This window comes from Pistacia vera, unplaced genomic scaffold (assembly GCF_008641045.1).
Source record: "Pistacia vera cultivar Batoury unplaced genomic scaffold, PisVer_v2 Contig320, whole genome shotgun sequence".
NCBI lineage: Eukaryota > Viridiplantae > Streptophyta > Magnoliopsida > Sapindales > Anacardiaceae > Pistacia > Pistacia vera.
The window spans coordinates 2,384,603-2,406,958 of record NW_022196136.1 but is presented as its reverse complement, the minus strand read 5'-3'; the positions used below and the strand labels follow the sequence as shown (position 1 = coordinate 2,406,958).

The 22,356-nt window shown below is 31.1% G+C and overlaps 1 protein-coding gene and 1 non-coding gene across 2 annotated transcripts; both read left to right on the top strand.

The window, feature by feature from the left end:
* Nucleotides 1-7,101: 7,101 nt before the first annotated feature.
* LOC116137077 (glycine-rich RNA-binding protein GRP2A) lies at nucleotides 7,102-8,107 on the top strand. The gene is made up of 2 exons (XM_031422766.1): nucleotides 7,102-7,290; nucleotides 7,588-8,107. Exons 1-2 carry the CDS (start codon nucleotides 7,177-7,179, stop codon nucleotides 7,960-7,962), a joined length of 489 nt encoding a protein of 162 aa, XP_031278626.1. The 5' UTR covers nucleotides 7,102-7,176; the 3' UTR covers nucleotides 7,963-8,107.
* Nucleotides 8,108-9,178: 1,071 nt separating this feature from the next.
* On the top strand, nucleotides 9,179-9,250 carry TRNAD-GUC. The gene has a single exon. It is a non-coding gene; the product is annotated as a tRNA-Asp (tRNA).
* The last annotated feature ends 13,106 nt before the right edge of the window (nucleotides 9,251-22,356 follow it).

The window sequence follows — 22,356 nt, the reverse complement described above, 5'->3', positions numbered from 1 at the left end:
AGACCTACAGAGAAATGATCCTTACACTAGATTGTGGTCGGTCCATGTTGTAAAAGTCCATACAATGCAACAACGTTGTTCGCTGGGCTTCTACAAAGCCCAACAATTCATTTCTCTGTTCTTGGGCGGTGTTATTCTGCCGGCATTATCTAACTTAAGGACTGCAAAATCCTCCCCTGGAATCAGTAAAAATTTAATTTTTCCCCTTTTTTTCTTATATTCTTGGTGGCTTTTTTCAGTATTGTTACACTTGCTGCGTTCTCTTCTTTTTCATGATGCCATTTTTGTAATTGTTGCCGTTTTCTGTTTTACACTATGGAAACTTGTTGCCATGGACTATAGGGAAGTTAAGTAGCACTGTATTAATTATAATCCGTGCTGTAATTTGGAGTCCAAAGCAACTCCAAACGTATTGCTTTGTGTAGAAACAGATATTGTAATGCTTTGGGTAAACGTATTGCTTTTTTCTGTTTTTGATATTTTGGAATCCTTATCATCCATCCAGACTATCCAATGGAAATTAATATCTGTGGATTCCTCCTCATAGGACTTGTTCTTCTGCTAGTGCTAGTGGTCCTTGATTACAAGTTGCGGGTAAACTTTGCTGATGAGTTTTGTAGAGAGTTTTGAATGGTTTATGCTAATAGTAATTGTCTAATTGATTCACTTCTGTTAAGCGTTTATATCATGTAGAGGGGAAAAAAGTTAGATATGGGATTGGGAATCTAAAACTTTATGCCGACGGAAAAAGATTCGTCCATTGAACTTGGATAGCTGGTCCTACGTACAGAGACGGCCTTCTAGACGGAATCTTTGAACAAGAAGGGGAAATTAAGAAAATGAAAACTCTTAATGGTGGATTCAGTAGTCGGTAAGTATAATAAAATTCTGGAGTGGGCATATGCAGAGGAAAATGCCTATCGTGTGAACTAGATTTGCACACCCTTCCCATAAGATTGACAAGCATTTTTTTGTGTGAGAGATAGTGTCCATCTTCACTATGTGATTGCAAAACGTAAAACTGCTGAAGCCATAGAGGGATGAAGTCTTAGTTGATAATACATCTGTGGCTTGTATAAAATGGTCCATGAAAGAGATGAAAAGAAACAAATCATGGATAATAACTAAGCCTATAGTTTTAATCATAACCAATCATCAATTTTTGTCCATTTCGTGTCGTACCAATGAAGTTTTGCTCAAGTTGGTGTAAGATCTTGGTTATAACTCCACACTTGGGTTGAGTCTGGAAACTCTTTGGTTTTCTTAAGTACTATAGTTTGAATTATAACATGTTAATGCACGTACTACGATTCTGGTGTTAAAAAAGATTCACTTGAGAACAGACCAAGATATTGTGGGGTATGGATTCTCATATCCTCATGCTGATCCTGTGTTGTCATTCTCATTGAAGTGCAGCCGTGCAGTGCAAAGTCAATGCTTTTTGTCTCATATCTTCTTGTGATTTTCTGACTGTTTATTGAGTATTAACTCGACAATCACACTCATCTTTTCTTAAGCTCTAGAAATTAAGCTTACATTGGCAATTGTAACTGATGCATCACCAGTTCACCACTCAAAAAGGTTCTTATGAGAGTCATTAGAGTGTCAAACTTTTCTTTTGGACTATTCTGGCTCATTAACTTATTCACCTTTCAGCATTTTTTATTTTGTCTGTTTCAGGCACCTTAAAGTTGGAATTTTCTTTTGGCATGCTAGTGCTATACGCAGAATCTTCTCTTGGCACTTGGCAGACGGTAAACATTATATTAAATTGCTTTGGATTTTGTTCCAAGTTCAAAAGTTTTTATATTTTTCAAGATACCTTTCTCTCCAGATTGCAAATTTCTGAATAAGAACATAACAGTCCAGTTGGCTTGTCCATGACAATAGAGTGTTAGTGACACTGGAATCACAAAGTTTTTCAACATTATAAGATATATAGTAATTGCATCAACTTATAAAGTTTGATTTGTTGGAAGATAGATTTTTTGATACACTAACGTTATATAAACAGATTGTCCTATAAGTATTATTGCATGATTGTAATATTATCTACATTAATTTCATTTCAATTATATCATATTACAAAAATTTGTATAAACCAACGCGTATTGATAGCTGATTGAATCATGAAACTTTGTCGCTTGTAATTTGTTTAGGCCTTTTCTTTTAGCCCAGTCCAAGTGGTTTCGTCCCTGCTTGGAGAATTATTTTCAACCCATTATTAGATCTCATCTCATGTACCAATATATGGTTACTTGTTGACATAATAACATCTTGCTTCAGAAATAGTCTGTATCCATGGCCTTAGCTATTGTCAATGTATGCATTTTTATTTTTCGGTTATAAAATTTGTTTGAGTAAACCGTATTCAAGAATATTCATGCTGCGTTTTTAAAATTTATTTGCAAAACAATGTCTTAAGTCACATGAATGAAGGTCAAAACAACATGATTAGTGATGGCAATGGGCTGGGCTGAGACCAGGTACCCCTTGGCCTAGGTCCAAGCCCAATCTCATGACAAAAGCCCAAGCCCAGTCCGGACTTGTCACGGGCATGCCAGGTTACAAAAAGCCTAGTCCGATGGGCTTTTTGTAACCTCAGGCCCTACTTAAGTTTGCGTGAATTTTTAAATATTAATAAATTTTAATTTTTTTTTTTATTGTTAATTCTAGAAACAATTTTTAAATATTAGTTTATTTTTTAATACTCACCAAATATATAAATAACTTTTCATAAAATGTATTCATTCATCCATGTAGGGTTTGAGAAAAATAAGTATATATATGTAGGATAATCTTGTAGTTAAATATATAGTATAAGAGTATTTCAGTATAATTAATACTAAAATTGTTGGACCGGGTCGGGCCCGAAGACGTACTCAAGCCTGGCCCGTATTCGAGGTTGAGCCTTAAAATCAAGCCCAAGCCTAAGGCTGGAAATATCGGATAAAGCCCGACCTTTTTAGGACAGGCTAGGTCAGGTATCTAAGAATATCGGACCCATTGTCATCTTTAAACCTGATCTAAATGTGTTTGCATATATAAACGTATTTGGTTGATAGCTTGTAAGACCTACAGAGAAATGATCCATATACACTGGGCTTGTGGGTCGGTCCATGTTGTAAAAAGTCCATACAAATGCAACAACGTTGTTCGTTGGGCTTCTACAAAGCCCAACAAATTCATTTATCTGTTCTTGGCGGGTGTTATTCTGCCGGCAGTATCTAAACTTAAGGACTGCAAAATCCTTTCCTGGAATCAGGTAAAAATTTAATTTTTTCCCTTTTTTTCTTATATTCTTGGTGGCTTTTTTCAGTATTTGTTACACTTGCTGCTTTTCTCTTCTTTTTCATGATGCCATGTTTGTAATTGTTGCCGTTTTCTGTTTTACACTATGGAAACTTGTTGCCATGGACTATAGGGAAGTAGCACTGTATTAATTTTAATAACGTGGCTGTAATTTGGAGTCCAAAAGCAACTCCAAACGTATTGCTTTGTGTAGAAACAGATTATTGTAATGCTTTGGGTAGAACGTATTGCTTTTTTCTGTCCTGGGGTGTCTTTTATTTTTTATTCATCTCTTAAGTCTTTCCTGTGTTGTGAGCTTGAATGCATTTTGCTGGAAGAGCTCCTCCCTGGGGTTTTACTGTTTTGATGAGAAAATCTCAAATAGAATTAGTGACGATTGAGTGGTAGAAAAAAAGCAATTTTGGCGGTATAGAAAATAAAAACTGCCGTTGTAGTTTTCTGGTGTATGCATTGCTATTTCTGATTTTTATTTTTATGATTAGGAGTGTTCGGCTAGCTTACGTGCACCTTACTAACCCTTGAAACCTTAAAATTACTGGTCGGATAAAAGTTAAAGAGTTTCAATTGCTACTTCTATTAGCTATTTTTTACGTTCTCTTCTTTTAAATTTATACGCGAGTTGCATTATGTACTGTCAGGGCTTGAACAAATTTACTGTCATGATTTTCTGGCTATACAATTTGTTTGTTTTGTACAATTCAACCATAATGAGCATTTGTTGTCTTGTCCATCCTTGTAGTTTCTCAATGAATTTTACCTTTATGTTTTTTGATGAGTGCTTCTGAGTTCATACTTGATTTACATTTGTGTTTGATGAAGAGATAAAAACTAATAACTCAGCAACGATGACAGCCAACGATCTGAAGCAGAACCTAAACCAAGTTATTAACTCCATTCAGAAGATTCTTATGCTACTCTACCAAGTCTATCTCACTGTATCTTTGATTCAATGCCGCTTCTCAGCTCCCTCTGCTCCAACGACTGTATTTCCTTCAAATCCATCCATTTTTTTTTTCCCTATTTGCTCTTGATTTGTGGGCTGGTGTATTTATTCTTGTTAAGGTTGTTTTTTTTGCAGCAATTCTCAAGTTACGGAGCTCGACAACATGGTTAAATTGTCTGAGAACTGCAACATTCTTCAGGTTCCTATTGAAGTCCTTAAGCGAGTGGTTTTTCATGCTTTATTATCCACCTGATGCGATATCTTTTAGTTTGTGAAACAAAAATTTATTGCTTTGTGTAATTTGATTGATGACGGGAAAAAAATCCAGATGAATTGATGAGGGATGTCATAAACACTAAACAGTCGCATAGCCAAGCCAAAAATCAGGTCACCAAAGGCAAAGCTGACGCTTTAAAGGTACTTTCTTGTGGTTTGAAATATTTTTTAAATTTTAGTTTGATGTTTGAGGAACTTGTATTAACTAGCCCATCTATTTTTTTCTATTTAATTCTACATAAATTTCTGGTTAATGTTTGGTTAACTAGTGAGGTTCAAAGCTTTTGTGTAAATTCTTTTAAGAAATTGATAATTTTTTGGATGATCGGATTGATTTAAATTAAAGATAAGTTAAAAGAAATGAATTATCACATAGATGGTATGAAATAATCTTTTATTAAAAGATGATAAACATTACTTTATCAAGAAATAATATGTAAATTGATAGTTTTTTAAAAGAAATCTAAATGATATATAAACCATCGAGCTGGTTAATTACATGAAAGAAAAATCTAAAATATAGAAATGCGGTTGTATAAAATCATGAACACCATATATATGGCTCCATTTATTTTGTTATTCCTATCTATATTTCCAATCTTATTATCAAAATACTTGTTTCTTTTATTATTTGAGAAATACTATTCTATTTTTTTAATTACTTTTAAACCCTTTCAGTTTACTAATTTAATTAAACATCCCCTAGAAAAGAAAGTTTAAAAATTAACAAAAATATCTCCATCCAGTATCCACCCATAGTTGTTAGATTTCCCGAAATTTGTCACAATGATATAAAAACGATCGGAAATGACCGATAATTTATCGATCTGGCCTTTTCTAGTTAGATCCATATTAGATTTGGTCGTCAGTGATGGCCAAATCTTGGCCATCGTTGACCGACAACGACGGCTATATCTTTGACCATCGTTGACAGCCAAATCTGACCTTTTGCAGTCGTCGAATGCTAGATCTGGCCATAAATTTAACCTTTTTCCGACTAGATCTGGCCATAAATTTAACCTTTTCCGGCTAGATCAGTAATGGATCTAGCCGGAAAAGGCCATATCGACGCACGACGGCCAAATCCGATTGGTCTATGTCGTAACGCTATTTTTCGGCCAGATTTTGACTGTGGTGGTCGGAATCTGACACTGTAGGTGGGTGAGGGTGTTTTTATCATTTTATAAAATTTTTATATATTGAGGTGTTTAGTTAAATTAGCAAACTTAAACGGTTTTTTGTGAATTTTTAAATTTTACCTCGTAATATTCATCTTATTTAACTACCAAATATTATTCTCAAAATCATATCTAAAATAACAAAACAAATCGACTCTATGTTTTCGAAACTCTGAGTTTGCAATATTTTATATTATTCATTCGTGAGTGGTTGGGATGAATTGAAAATAATTTGGATGGTCGTATGATTTCATATTTGATTTTCCATTTGAGTATTTGTATTTAAGTGGGACATCATGGTAATCAATATAAATTGACCGGAACACTTTCTTTACTCACACAAAAAAAATAAAAAAAAAATTTATAATGATAATTTATATTCTAATCAACAGCAATGTTGACATTCTTTACTTGTGTCGTGAGAATTGGGGTTTCGTACTTGAAATATAATATTTTGGGACACATCCTTCAAATTAAGGGCCTGGATAATGTTGAATTATTAGTGACTTGAAAGATACACTAATTATTTAAAATAATAATATTTTAAGTACAAATTATTATATTTAAAGATGATTGAATAATTTTAAAATAAGATAAATTAGAAAAAACATATAAAATTATGACATTAATTCATAAAATATAATACATATTAATAATATTACTATTAAGAAATAATATCAGAATTGATTGTCTTTTGAGATAAAAGGGGGAAAAAAAAATCTAGATTACAGGAATGATATCGTAAAATCATGGACTCTATTGTTAACAATATATCATGCTAGATGTGATAATATTTTCTTGATTCTAGAAATCATTTCAATTACGGAAATACTTTTTTAATGAGAAAGACATAAACAAAACGATAACTGCGGTCGGCTAATTCTTATCCCAATTCGTCATCCTTCTTTAGTAGTGCATGGGTAATAATGTAAATTGACTAGGGACACAACAGTCTTTTTGCGAGAAGATATTTTTGGAGGTCGTAAATATCTGGTGACAAAAGCCATCATGTCATTTAAAAAATCTCAGCGGCACGTGACCGTGGACCCCGCTTCATTACAAGTCTTTAACTACACTTTTTTTAACCAGAGTTTGGCATGCCAGCACAGCCTGTTACCAGATGTTTGTTTTCGAGTATAACTTCATTCCGCACTTGTAGTTGTTCTTATCCCCAATTTGTAACAGCAAGCTTGTGAAATTTTACAAGAATATAATTTCAAGAAACTGAGGACAACTCAAACTCCACAACCGAACATGCCAGCACAATTACTGACTTAATTTGTAACCCTAGTTGTCAGTTGTCACGCAAATCACATGCGGCGCAATACGCACCCCTCCTTAACCTAACCCTAGTTAAGCCTCAAACCATCTATAAAAGAACCATTCTTTCCTTCATCTTTTCATATCTTATTTCTCTTCTTTATTCTTTGTATTTCTTGTTCTTCCCCTCAGATCTAGGTTACTATCATGGCTTCCGCCGATGTCGAGTTCCGTTGCTTCGTTGGCGGCCTGGCTTGGGCTACCACTGACCTTACCTTGGAGCAGGCGTTCAGCGCCTACGGCGATGTCCTTGAATCGAAGGTCCGTTAGCCGCAGAGATCGGTCCCAGATCCGGCCCGATTCGGCTCGTTTTGATCTGTGATCTGTTATCTGTGACTGTTTGTGTTACTACTACTCTATGTTCTCTGTTACTACTACCATGTTACTGTTCTCTTTTTTGTTACTGTCACCTTAATCGGTACGTTCATCTTCATCTTTTTCATTAAAGACGAAGGGCCCGATCGGTTTTTTATTATTATATTATTGATTTTCTTTGTAAAGTTTTTACAGATCTGGAAGTTTTAATCTGAATCTGATGTTTAATTAATTTTTGTTCAGATCATCAATGATCGTGAGACAGGTAGATCCAGAGGTTTCGGATTCGTTACCTTCCGTGATGAGAAGGCGATGAGGGACGCTATCGAAGGGATGAACGGTCAGAATCTCGACGGACGTAACATCACCGTGAACGAAGCTCAATCACGCGGAAGCGGTGGCGGTGGTGGAGGCGGCGGCGGTTACGGCCGCAATGCAGGTGGATATGGCGGTGGTGGACGCCGTGAAGGTGGAGGCGGTGGTTATAACCGTGGATACAGCGGCGGTGGTGGTGGATACGGCGGCGGTGGTGGTCGCCGTGATGGGGGTGGATATGGAGATGGCGGATCTAGGTACTCAAGAGGTGGTGGAGCCTCCGAGGGTAGCTGGAGGAGCTAGATTTAGGTTTAAGAGTTCGCGAGTTCTGTGTTTGATTTAGTTTGGCTATTATGGTTTTCGATCGGTTTCGTGCTGTTTTTGATCTCTGGTTCTGTTACTCTTGTTACTAAAAATTAAATGGAAATGAAGTATACTTCCTTTTCAATTGTCTGTCTTTTTATTTGACCTAATTGATTCAGTTGCAGGCAAGAAAGACAATGAAAGGCATTACATAATAAATAAAGTATTTTAAAAGTATATATAGCTTTTATTAATGTTATCCAAATACGTCAGGAACTTTATAATATAACGCCAATCTTAAAGCATTGATTGTGACCCTCAACTAGTTATATTTGAAATTTTGTATTATTTATTATACAAAATTAAAAATTAAAATATAATTCAAACGTACGACTTAATTTAATTGGAGGAATTTTTTCTCTTTTTTTTGTTTCTTTTAGGAAGTGAAGGGCGAAATAGGATCTTTATGTTTTCCTAATAAAGTACCATAAAATTTGAGGAATAGCAAAAAAGTGGGGCGGTTGCTCAAAACCTACGCTTGATATTTTCCTTTTTATCTTTATTGACGGGATATACTCTTGGTAGCGGGTCCGGTGAGTATATTAAATGTTGTAATAATATACAAAAGGAAGGGTGAAACAAGTCATTATATTTATTTTTTTGAGATTTGTGTAACGTTACTTTTAATATATGCATAATTTTTAATTAAAGTATTATATTAAGTTTCTTAGAAGATAAGTTTGATTACTTTTCACAAATTTCTCTTACTGAAGTATTATATTAAGTTTCTTAAAAGATAAGTTGATTACTTTTCACAAATTTCTCTTATTAAATATGACAGTGGTAAGCGGAAAAAACCAAAACACATCGTGTTTATAAAATAAAATTATTAAAAAGAGTTTATAAGTATAGTATTATATTAAAATGATAACATAAATAAAATTATTAAAAAGGGTTTGTGGGTATAGTATTATATTAAAATGATAATATAAAAGAAAGTTAGAGGAAGGGGTTATGAAAAAAAGTAATTGAAAATGGTTTATGAGTATATTATTATGTTTAAATGATATAAAGAAGAAAGTTAGAGAGAAGGGATGGTAAGTATAATAGTTAAAATTATAAAATTCTCAAGTGTAAATTGTAGTTTAGGGTATTAAATCTTTCCATGGTAATATTATTTTTTTATAAATACAAAATAATGTTAAACATTCATCAAGTCGTTGTAGTATAGTGGTGAGTATTCCCGCCTGTCACGCGGGTGACCCGGGTTCGATCCCCGGCAACGGCGTAAATTTTTGTTTTTTTAATGCATTTGATATATTTTACATAATTTATGGTCAACTGAATTTTTCTTGGATTATTAATTAATATTTTTTTTCTTACGGAAGAAGCCATCTTGTTATTAAAATGATAACATAAAATAATGTATATACTCAACTGAGGGAGGGGGAAATTGAGGAAGGATAGTGTGTATCATATTATAATAATTTTATAAATAATGAAAAATACAATCACTGATGAGTCATTAATCTACTTAACTACATTGGTTTTTTCTAGTGTTTTAAGAGTCATTATGTTAATCGTAGTTGCTGCCATCAAACAGTGTTAAAATTTTTTGTTATATGATGCTCTTTTATGATCATGATCGTGCACCAAAATGTGCATATAATTTAATGAAATTCAGTTCTTTGGTAGATCTGACTGGGCTTACTTGGGCTTCTTGAAATTCCCAGAAACATAGATCACCCTTGATTCCCTTTCATATCTGGGCCTAATCTTGTATGGGTCAATCCCACTGGCCCATCCATGAAAGTAGATGACATATTCATACATATCATTCCTAATTGATATTGATCTCATTTTGGATACGTTTTTATAATAAACGGGTTTGGGTATAACTCACTCCCAAAAGCTAGTTCAAGAGAGAAAGGAACCCAACCATATATATATATATACAGTAGCAGATCCAGAAATTCTTGTTAGGGTGGGCCAAAATAAAAAATAATAGCATATAATATTCATATTCTATGTTTTTAGTTAAAATTGTCACAAAAAATAAATAAATACATATAAATATATTTTTTTTTTAAATTTCATGGCCCACCCTCAACATACTCTAGATCTGCCCTTATGCACACACACACACACCCCATAATAGCTTGAGTAATGCTAGACTCAACCTTCTCTCACAACCCTCAATATGGCAGCTCGTCATTGGTTAGCTCGTGAAATGGGTCCTGCCTATTTGTATAGGTCTCAAATGCCCATTTACGAGCTAACCAATGATGAACTGTCACGTCAGGGGTTATGAGAGAATGTTGTGGATCCAACCCTATTGTAATAGCACAACTTCCAACACTCTCTCCCACGCTCGACCTGTAAGGTCAACGTCCAAACCCAAACTTGGCGATGTGGGTCAAGCGCATTGGTCCATCTGTAAAAGTACATGACATATTCATACCTATAACTTCTAAATTGATTTCATTTTTATATAAATATAAATATAATTTCTTTTAAATATTTTATAATGGGCATGCTTTGATAGAACTAGACCAATAAAAAATAAACATGTTTAAAGTCAAATTGGTACTATTCTATTGGATTAATAAGAAATTTTGTCTATAATCAAATGATTTGACTACATCAAACAACATTGGCTCCCTAGAATTCAAATGATTTAATTCAATATAATTGGATAATTTGAAAATTATTTGAGTTTGCCTTGCAAGGAATCTCTAGGTATGGAATTATTTTATGAAAAATTTTCAACCTTTATACAATTTGACTTTGTGAATAAGCTATAAACTATATTCATCATTTTCTTGTTAGAAAACTTAGTATAAAATCTAGGATATACAAAATTATTTAAATTAATAATCATTTATTTGTTATGGTCAATAGATTCTTCAATTTTTTATTAATTTTATCTAATTAAATTAAATAGTCTTCTTTATCATTAATATAATCTTAAGTTGAATACTATTGATACATAAGGAATGTAGATTGTATCCATAGTCGTGCAGAAAAACCGATATGACACGAAACAAATAAATAAATTGATATAAAAACCATCTTTATAGATGTGTAGTATACGAAATTGAATGATACGGTAATATAAGAGTAACGTACCGTAACATCACTTTATATACAAAACTCTGTAAATAAATTTTGTACGTGTAGTACCATTACTGTAATTTTGGCCCTAATAATTATTAGAATGACCAAACTATGATGAAAACTAACTTCCTTCATGATTAGTTGATTGCTAATCAAACTCATTAACTAAGTGGTAGGCAACAAACTCCAATATTGATTGAGTCATAGTTAAATAATCCTTAATTTATTAATCTATTTTTTTATTTTTTTTTTTTAGTAATACTACAGTTAGTTATTGAAAGGAGTACACCGAATTTATGTACCGAATGACGTGAAACAATCTTGACCATCGATTAATATTAATTCATAATTAATCGACGGTCAAGATTGTGTCACGTCATTCGATGCATGAATTCGATGCGCTCCTTTCGGTAACTGTATTATTTTTTATTTTTTTAACTTTTTTAGTGTTTACTTAAAATATTATTACATATATAAATTTTTTATATAAAATAAATCATATAAACAGATGTGTTATAATATGAATATATGATTACCCATCCGTGATAGTCTAGATGGTTAGGGCGAATTGAGAATAATGTGGATAAGTGTACGATCTCAGGTTTGATTCTCCATTTGAGCATTCACAATTTAAGTGGGGGGCTATGACGGTAGGTTGTAACGCTAGTTTCTCCCGAGGATTAATCGAGCTGTGCTATAATTAATTCGATAATTAATTAATTTAATTATTGACTTCAAAAATGATGCATTTACAAAGTAAAAGTGTGTTGAATAAGGATTGCTGATTGCTAGAGCATCAACAAAGTAGAAGTTGGTACAATATGATACCTAAAGCTCTCATTTTCTATTCAAATTCTTCTAAGGAAGGAATAATCAATCATGAAGAAAAAAAAGCACTTCTCTTTTGGGTGCTTTCTTTCTACTATAATTGCTTTAATTAAGCACTTCTTCTAAAATGTTCTTCTCTTTAATTAAAGAGGAGTATACCAAACTTTAGAGAAAAAGCACTTTTAATGAAAAAAAAAAACACTTTCAAATTAACATATCTTAACTTATTTACATTACCATTGGAGGAAGAATTTATCTTTTTTTTTTTAATTTATTTGGGAAAAGAGAACTTTAAGATGTGTTTGGATTAAAAAAATAAAAAATAAAAAGCCCTTCCGAATCAGATCATTTTATACCAACAACTATTCAAGAGTCAGATCAAAGCAAATAAATAAAAGCTGAAAAGTTGAAAAAAAAAAAAAAAAAAGTGCTTATAGAATTACTCTCATCCGTGCATGCATGTTTGCCTTCGTGCCTACCACCACTTCAAAAGCACTTAAACAATTTTAATTTCTCGTTTATTCATCCCAAATTTCAGTCAAATTTCTATAATTTTTGGATGAATTTCTTTATTTCAGTGTCAAAATAATAGTAATAAATCATTACGGGTATCATCGTTCATTATATTAAAAAAATGATATAATCATTTCAGGTACTTATGAAACCGTCAAACATTTAATAAAATAAAGACTTAATCACATTACGAATGAAAAATGAAGTTGGCATTTTAATTTTGTATCTAAAATTTCAAAAGGATTAATTATAGAAAAAATAACAATAATTGTAAACTTTAAAGATTTGGTGGGTAGTTGAATAGATCTTGAATATTTTTTTTACAAATAAAAAAAATATTACAAAAAAAAATAAAAAAATAAAAAAAATTGAAACCACACCCACATGAGAATGAGAATAAATTATCTTTTAAGGATTTATAAAATTAATTAAGGTGGTGGGGTTTAAGAGTAGTTCATGTAATCTCAGTTAAGTAAAATATTTAATTTGCAGAAGAATCTCAACTAATTAAAGCCACAGACTTGAGTGGTTGTGATTTTAATTAAATTATAATTAATAACTAATTAATTTAATTAATTAATCACTTGCCCATCATTAGTGGTCACCAAATCATGAATTGCTTTCAATGGTTGGTTCCTTTAATGGTGTCTGGAATTCAATATTTAATATTACATTTTTGAGAACTTTAAAGGGTTGGTCTGACGGTCAAGGAAGTTTACTTCATTTTTTGAGTTTTTTGGTTCAAACCTTGGGGTCATCTACTATAATAATATTATGACTTACTTGGTCTTTTAGGCTTGTATAGTGTTTAGTAGACACTGGGGATTAATTGAGGTGCAGCCCACACATCCGGGTATCAAAAAAAAAAAAATTTAGGGTGTGTTTGTTTTAGTATTTTGGATATTTTTAGAGTTGGATGGGAATAATGAGGTAGGATTTAAAAATTAACAAAAACACTCTTAGGTTTGTTAAATAACTGAACACCCCTGTAATAAAAACATTAAAAATTACAAAAATACCCCCATCCACCCATTAAATTTCGGCAGTCTACAACTACCGCCGGAGGATGGCCAGAGTTGCCGTATCGGCACACGATCGACTGGATCTGGCCGATCGTGCATCGAGATGACCTTTTCCAGTCAAATCCACCGTGGATCTAGCCGGAAAAGGCTAGATCTATGGCCTGATTTGGTTGTTAACAGGCAGATTTGACCATGTTTGGTCGTCATTTGTTCGTCGTTAACGACCAGCTACGGCCAAAGATCTGGTCATGGATCTGATCGAAAAATGATAAATTGCCTCACTACTAGCCAGATCCAGCCGGTAGTGCACCATTATACTAGATTCTAGCCACCTTCTGATGACGGTGACCAGAATTTGGCAAATGTGGGTGGATAGATGGGGGTGTTTTTGTTAATTTCTAAACTTTTTTTCTGGGAGTGTTTAGTTAAATTAATAAACTTAAGAGGTTTAAAAGTAGTTAAAGAAAATATAATAGTATTTTCATAATAGGAAACAAACTAGTATTTTAGAAATAGTATGAATAGAATTGTTAAAAATATTTAAACAAACAGACCATTTTAAGAGTGAAGAACAGTTTGGGGTGGAGGCATGCAGAATTTCCTTCTTTGTTTCTTTTTTTATTTTGTGGGTTAGATTCTATATTACTTAGCTGACACTGTAAGATAAAACTTTTTGCAGGGCATATATTTATTTACTTTGAAGAAAGGAAAATGATGAATAGAATATGATTCCTGAATAGATATTTGAGCCAAATTAAAGACAACTCTCACAAGGGATTTTTTTTTTTTTTCAGAAATCCTTTGTCATTTCAACTTTTCAAAGAGTTAATGTAGATTGTAGACTATGAAATCAGAGACTCGGTCGTTGATAGTCTAAATAGTTAAAACGAATTAAAAATAATATGAATAAACGAACGGTCTCAAATTCGATTCTTTGTCCCGTTACCAAAAAAAATTATAGAAAATAGAGACAGCCGACATTTTGAGAGAGGAAGAAAGCAAGTGGCTATGGTGGTTGACTGACTTTTAATTATAGAATTATAGACAAAATGTGTTTAATTCTGAAAATGAGTGCTACAGTGGCAGCCACTTATTTGTTACACCTTTTGAATGATGTTGCGCTGTAGAGGTACCCTCCACAATCCCTCTATAATCTCTCTCTCTCTCTTTATATATTACAAAAGTCTTGAGTTTGAAGTTATTAGAACCCAAATATTCATTGTATATTCCAACTTATTCCTTAAGTTTTGGGATCGATGTTGCAAGTTCATGCATTAACAATGTCGAGATTCAAGTAGGGGTATTCAAAAAAATACAAAAACTGAACCGAACCGAAAAATCGGTTAACCAAAAAAACAGTTCGGTTACTGTTTAAAAAATTAAAAAAATCAAACTTTTGGTTAGGTTACCGGTTCAGGAAAAAATAAAAACCGGTTTATATATATATAACGGTTCGGTTCGGTTACGGTTCAAAAAATGAAACTTTTGGTTAGGTTACCGGTTCAGGAAAAAATCAAAACTGATTTATATATATATATATATATTAAATAAAAATAAAAATAATAATTATATATTAAATAAAATAATAATAATTTAAACTAAATCCCTAAAAAAATTGTTAGTAGCAGTAAATGGATATGTATGAATGTTTAATTTTTATTTTGTTATATATTGTTTATGTTTATAATTTAATTGAATAATACTACACATACATTATTTCCATACAATATTTCTCATACAACATTATGTGGCAAGATGTGATTGAGTGAAAGTTTAATTTTAACTTTAAATTAGCCAATCATATCTTGCCACATAATGTTGTATGAAAATGATATATGTGTAGTATTATTCAATTTAATTTAGGAAAAAAATTTTAAAAAAAGTTTTATCCAATAAAAAAAGGGAAAACCGGTTCAGTTTCAGTTCAAAAAAATGGTTAATCGCTTTTAAACACCCCTAATTTCAAGTTGCTCATATTTTAACCAAGTTTTCGATCTTTATAAACTTTAACAAATCAAATAAAAATCGTTACGAGTATTATCGTTCATTATATTAAAAAATGATACAACTTTCAGATACTTATGAACCGACAAATATTTAATAAAATAAAGACTTAATCACATACAATGAAAAATGAAGTTGGCATTTTAATTTTGTATCTAAAATTTCAAAGGATTAATTATAAAAAAATACAATAATTGTAAACTTTAAAGATTTGGTGGTATTTAATAGATCTTGAATATTTTTTTTACAAATAAAAAATATTACAAAAAAATAAAAAAATAAAAAAAATTGAAACCACACCCACATGAGAATGAGAATAAATTATCTTTTAAGGATTTATAAAATTAATTAAGGTGGTGGGGTTTAAGAGTAGTTCATGTAATCTCAGTTAAGTAAAATATTTAATTTGCAGAAGTCTCAACTAATTAAAGCCACGACTTGAGTGGTTGTTGATTTTAATTAAATTATAATTAATACTCAATGCTTTTTTTAAATTTCATGGCCTACCCTCAACATACTCTAGATCTGCCCCTATACACACACATACACATAATAGCTTGAGTAATGCTAGACCCACAACCTTCTCTCACAACCCTCAATATGGCAGCTCGTCATTTGTATAGGTCTCAAATGACCATTTACGAGCTAACCAATGATGAACTGCCACGTTAGTGATTATGAGAGAAGGTTGTGGATCCAACACTATTGTAATAGCACAACTTCCACCACTCTCTCCCACGCTCGATGCACAAGGTCAACTTCCAAACCCAAACTTGGCGATGTAGGTCAAGCCCATTGGTCCATGTGTAAAAGTACATGACATATTCATACCTATAACTTCTAAATTGATTTAACATTGTATATAAATATAAATATAATTTCTTTTAAATATTTTATAATGGGCATGCTTTGATAGAACTAGACCAATAAAAAAAATTAACATGTTCAAAGTCAAATTGGTACTATTCTATTGGATTAAAAACAAATTTTGTCAATAATCAAATGATTTGACTGCATCAAGCAACATTGGCTCCCTAGAATTCAAATGATTTAATTCAATATAATTGGTTAATTTGAAAATTATTTGAGTTTGCCTTGCAAGGAATCTCTAGGTATGGAATTATTTTATGCAAAAATTTCAACCTTTATACAATTTGACTTGGTGAATAAGCTATAAACTATATTCATCATTTTCTTGTTAGAAAACTTAGTATAAAATCTAGGATATTCAAAATTATTTAAATTAATAATCATTTATTTGTTATGGTCAATAGATTCTTCACATTTTTATTAATTTTATCTAATTAAATTAAATAGTCTTCTTTATCAATTATTAAGCTAATCTTAAGTTGAATACTATTGATATATAAGGATTGTAGATTGTATCCATAGTCGTGCAGAAACACCGATATGACATGAAACAAATAAATAAATTGATATAAAAACCATCTTTATAGATGTGCAGTATACGAAATTGAATGATACGGTAATATAAGAGTAACGTAATGTAACATCACTTTATATACGAAACTCTGTATATAAATTTTGTATATACGAAACTCTGTATATAAATTTTGTACGTGTAGTACCATTACTATAATTTTGGCCCTAATAATTATTAGAATGACCAAACTATGATGAAAACTAACTTCCCTCATGATTAGTTGATTACTAATCAAACTCATTAACTAAGTGGTAGGCAACAAACTCCAATATTGATTGAGTCATAGTTAAATAATCCTTAATTTATTAATCTATTTTTTTATTTTTTTTTTTTAGTAATACTACAGTTAGTTATTGAAAGGAGTACACCGAATTTATGTACCGAATGACGTGAAACAATCTTGACCATCGATTAATATTAATTCATAATTAATCGACGGTCAAGATTGTGTCACGTCATTCGATGCATGAATTCGATGCGCTCCTTTCGGTAACTGTATTATTTTTTATTTTTTTAACTTTTTTAGTGTTTACTTAAAATATTATTACATATATAAATTTTTTATATAAAATAAATCATATAAACAGATGTGTTATAATATGAATATATGATTACCCATCCGTGATAGTCTAGATGGTTAGGGCGAATTGAGAATAATGTGGATAAGTGTACGATCTCAGGTTTGATTCTCCATTTGAGCATTCACAATTTAAGTGGGGGGCTATGACGGTAGGTTGTAACGCTAGTTTCTCCCGAGGATTAATCGAGCTGTGCTATAATTAATTCGATAATTAATTAATTTAATTATTGACTTCAAAAATGATGCATTTACAAAGTAAAAGTGTGTTGAATAAGGATTGCTGATTGCTAGAGCATCAACAAAGTAGAAGTTGGTACAATATGATACCTAAAGCTCTCATTTTCTATTCAAATTCTTCTAAGGAAGGAATAATCAATCATGAAGAAAAAAAAGCACTTCTCTTTTGGGTGCTTTCTTTCTACTATAATTGCTTTAATTAAGCACTTCTTCTAAAATGTTCTTCTCTTTAATTAAAGAGGAGTATACCAAACTTTAGAGAAAAAGCACTTTTAATGAAAAAAAAAAACACTTTCAAATTAACATATCTTAACTTATTTACATTACCATTGGAGGAAGAATTTATCTTTTTTTTTTTAATTTATTTGGGAAAAGAGAACTTTAAGATGTGTTTGGATTAAAAAAATAAAAAATAAAAAGCCCTTCCGAATCAGATCATTTTATACCAACAACTATTCAAGAGTCAGATCAAAGCAAATAAATAAAAGCTGAAAAGTTGAAAAAAAAAAAAAAAAAAGTGCTTATAGAATTACTCTCATCCGTGCATGCATGTTTGCCTTCGTGCCTACCACCACTTCAAAAGCACTTAAACAATTTTAATTTCTCGTTTATTCATCCCAAATTTCAGTCAAATTTCTATAATTTTTGGATGAATTTCTTTATTTCAGTGTCAAAATAATAGTAATAAATCATTACGGGTATCATCGTTCATTATATTAAAAAAATGATATAATCATTTCAGGTACTTATGAAACCGTCAAACATTTAATAAAATAAAGACTTAATCACATTACGAATGAAAAATGAAGTTGGCATTTTAATTTTGTATCTAAAATTTCAAAAGGATTAATTATAGAAAAAATAACAATAATTGTAAACTTTAAAGATTTGGTGGGTAGTTGAATAGATCTTGAATATTTTTTTTACAAATAAAAAAAATATTACAAAAAAAAATAAAAAAATAAAAAAAATTGAAACCACACCCACATGAGAATGAGAATAAATTATCCTTTAAGGATTTATAAAATTAATTAAGGTGGTGGGGTTGAAGAGTAGTTCATGTAATCTCAGTTAAGTAAAATATTTTAATTTGCAGAAGAATCTCAACTAATTAAAGCCACTAACTTGAGTGGTTGTGATTTTAATTAAATTATAATTAATAACTAATTAATTTAATTAATTAGTCACTTGCCCATCATTAGTGGTCACCAAATCATGAATTGCTTTCAATGGTTGGTTCCTTTAATGGTGTCTGGAATTCAGTGTTTAATATTACATTTTGAGAACCCTTAGGGGTTTGTCGGACTGTCAACGAGGTTTATTTTCTTTTTTGAGTTTTTAAATTCAAACCTTGAGACCACCTATTATAATAATATTGTGGTTTATCTGGTCCTTTAGACTTATATAGTGTTTAATAAACACTGAGAATTAGTTGAAGTGCAGCCCACACACCTCGGGTATAAAAAAAAAAAAAAAAATTTACGGTGTGTTTGTTTTAGTATTTTGGATATTTTTAGAGTTGGATGGGAATAACGAGGTAGGATTTAAAAATTAACAAAAACTCCCCTTAGGTTTGTTAAATAACTGAACACCCCTGTAATAAAAACATTAAAAATTACAAAAAACATCTCCACTCACCCATTAAATTCTAGCAGCTGGCCACCACCGTCGGAGGGTGGCTAGAGTCACTGTATCGGCGCATGATAGAGTTGAGATGGCCTTTTCCAACTAGATTCATCGTGGATCTGGCTGGAAAAGCCAAATCTAGCCATGTTTGGTCGTCATTTAGCCATCATTGATGACCAACTATGACCAAAGCCGTGAATTTGGTCGAAAAATGATAGATTGACGCACTACTGGCCATAGATTGGTAAATATGGGTGTTTTTATCAATTTCTAATATTTTTTTTCTGAGAGTGTTTAGTTAAATTAATAAACTTAAAAGGTTTAAAAGTAGTTGAAGAAAACATAATAGTATTTTTAGAACACGAAACAAACTAGTATTTTGAAAATAGTACGAATAGAATAATTAAAAATATTTAAACAAACGGACCATTTTAAGAGTAAAGAAGAGTTTGGGGTGGCATGCAGAATTTCTTTCTTTGTTTCTTTTTTTATTTTGTGGGTTAGATTCTATATTACTTAGCTGACACTGTAAGATAAAACTTTTTGCAGGGCATATATTTATTTACTTTGAAGAAAGGAAAATGATGAATAGAATATGATTCCTGAATAGATATTTGAGCCAAATTAAAGACAATTCTCACAAGGGTTCGTTTTTTTTTTTTTTTTTTTTCATAAATCCTTTGTCATTTCAACTTTTCAAAGAGTTAATGTAGACTATAAAATCAAAAACTCCATTGTAAATAGTCTCGATAGTTAAAACGAATTAAAAATAAGGTCAAATGATTTGCGTATATCTAAGGTTTGCCATAACAACAAATTGATACCTAAAAGATTTGGAAACGACAAACAGTACCGTCATGTGCTGTTAGTGATTTCTGTTTGTTAATAGTGAAAAGACTAAAATGCCTTTGAAAGTTTGATATTTTAGGTTTTTATAAATTTAAAAATTTCTAATAAACCCCCTAGGTTTGCTAATTTAACTAAACACCCATATATATAAAAAGTTTGTTAAATAACAAAAATACCCCCATCACCTGCAGTGCCAGAGTGCAACTACCACCGTCAGAATCTGGTCAAAAAATTATGTTATGACATAGACTCATCAAATCTATGTCGTAACGTGTCGATCTAGCCATCGAGACAGCAGATAAAGTTAATATAAACTATAAAACCAGAATAGCCCAGATAATTAAAACAATTAAAAATAATATAAATAAACGAACGGTCTCAAATTCAATTCCACTCTCCCGTTAAAAAAAAAAATGATGAAAATAGAGACAGCCGACATTTTGAGAGAGGAAGAAAGTAAGTGGCAGTAGTGGTTGACCGACTTTTAATTATAGAATTATAGACAAAATGTATTTAATTCTGAAAATAAGTGCTACAGTGGTAGCCACTTATTTGTTACACCTTTTGAATGATGTTGCGCTGTAGAGGTACCCTCCACAATCCCTCTATGATCTCTCTCTCTCTCTCTTTTTATACATTGCAAAAGTCTTGAGTTTGAAGTTATTAGAACCCACATATTCATTGTATATTCCAACTTATTCCTAAAGTTTTGGGATCGATGTTGCAAGCTCATGCATTAACAATGTCGAGATTCAAGTAGGGGTGTTCAAAAAAATACAAAAACTGAACCGAATTGAAAAACCAATTAACCAAAAAAACAGTTCGGTTACGATTTAAAAAATTCAAAAAATCGAACTTTCGGTTAGGTTATCGGTTCAGGAAAAAATCAAAACCGGTTAACCGAAACCTGTTTTTTGAACCAGTTTACAAATATATATATATATATATTAAATAAAATAATAATAATTTAAACTAAATCCCTAAAAAAATTGTTAGTAGTGGTCAATGGATATGTATGAATGTTTAATTTTTATTTTGATATATATTGTTTATGTTTATAATTTAATTTAGGAAAAAATTAAAGAAAAAGTTTTATCTAATAAAAAAAGGGAAAACCAGTTTAATTTCGGTTAAAAAAAGTGGTTAACCGATTCGGTTAACCGCTTTTAAACACCCCTAGATTCAAGTTGCTCATTTTTTAACCAAGTTTTCGATCTTTATAAACTTTAACAAATCAAAAATTTTAGATGAAAAGAGAGGTATTGGTCAATATCATCTTCGTTCTGGTATGAATTTCCCTGTTTCTGATTCTTAAGACACGAATACAGTAAAAGATAAAATATTTTATTTCTTTGATAGCCAATTGGGTGAAAGACAATTTGATAATCCTGGTCATGGAGTGAAGAACAGGTAAGAAAAAACAATATTTTGGAAAGTATTTTTAGGTGATGAAGACAGCAAATAATGGAGAAATTTAGACTTTGAGATTTATTTGAGAGTGATTGAGAGCGAAGGTTGGAACTTTCAAATATAATTTTCTTGAATTTTTCGTAAAAACATACTTTTCTTCCAATCAATTAGTAGAAAATTAATTAAAATAATTTTCAAATTATGTCATGTACAAATCTGGTTGAACTACTATAAGACAAATAGAGCTTAAATACAAAATTTTTATATTCTAGAGGAATAATTTGGAGTTATTTTAAAATGACATTGTTGGGTTAGGTATTATTTTAGAAAGAAAAAAACAATTATGTGTTATTTAATTTAATTATTTAAGAAAAAAATTATATATATAATTAAGAAATCCAGAATCCCTAGATATGAGTTTCATAATCAAGACAATATTTAATCATGGTTGCACTTCAACTAATCTTCGGAGCTCTGAAGTGAACGATCGGTTAAATATAATATTAGTGTCTAGAGAGACTCGAACTCAGGAACCAGGGATGTAGCCAGAAACTTATTCTAATAGGGTCAAAAAGTTAATTAAACTTAATAATACAATTGTAAATAAATTTATAATAAATAATATATTTGGTATAAGTTATACAAAAATATGAGTATTTATTTATAATGCTCTTTATAATTAATATATTTAAAATTGTGTTTGACGATATAGAGTAAATTTATAATACTTTAACGAGTGTAAAACTAAGCAAATTTTTTTTAAT

What these genes read in the sequence shown, in the direction of transcription:
- LOC116137077 (XM_031422766.1), top strand. Translation starts at nt 7,177, where the DNA reads ATGGCTTCCGCCGATGTCGAGTTCCGTTGCTTCGTTGGCGGCCTGGCT. An exon ending in GCGATGTCCTTGAATCGAAG is followed by an intron (nt 7,291 to 7,587) that starts GTCCGTTAGCCG and finishes ATTTTTGTTCAG; the next exon opens with ATCATCAATGATCGTGAGAC.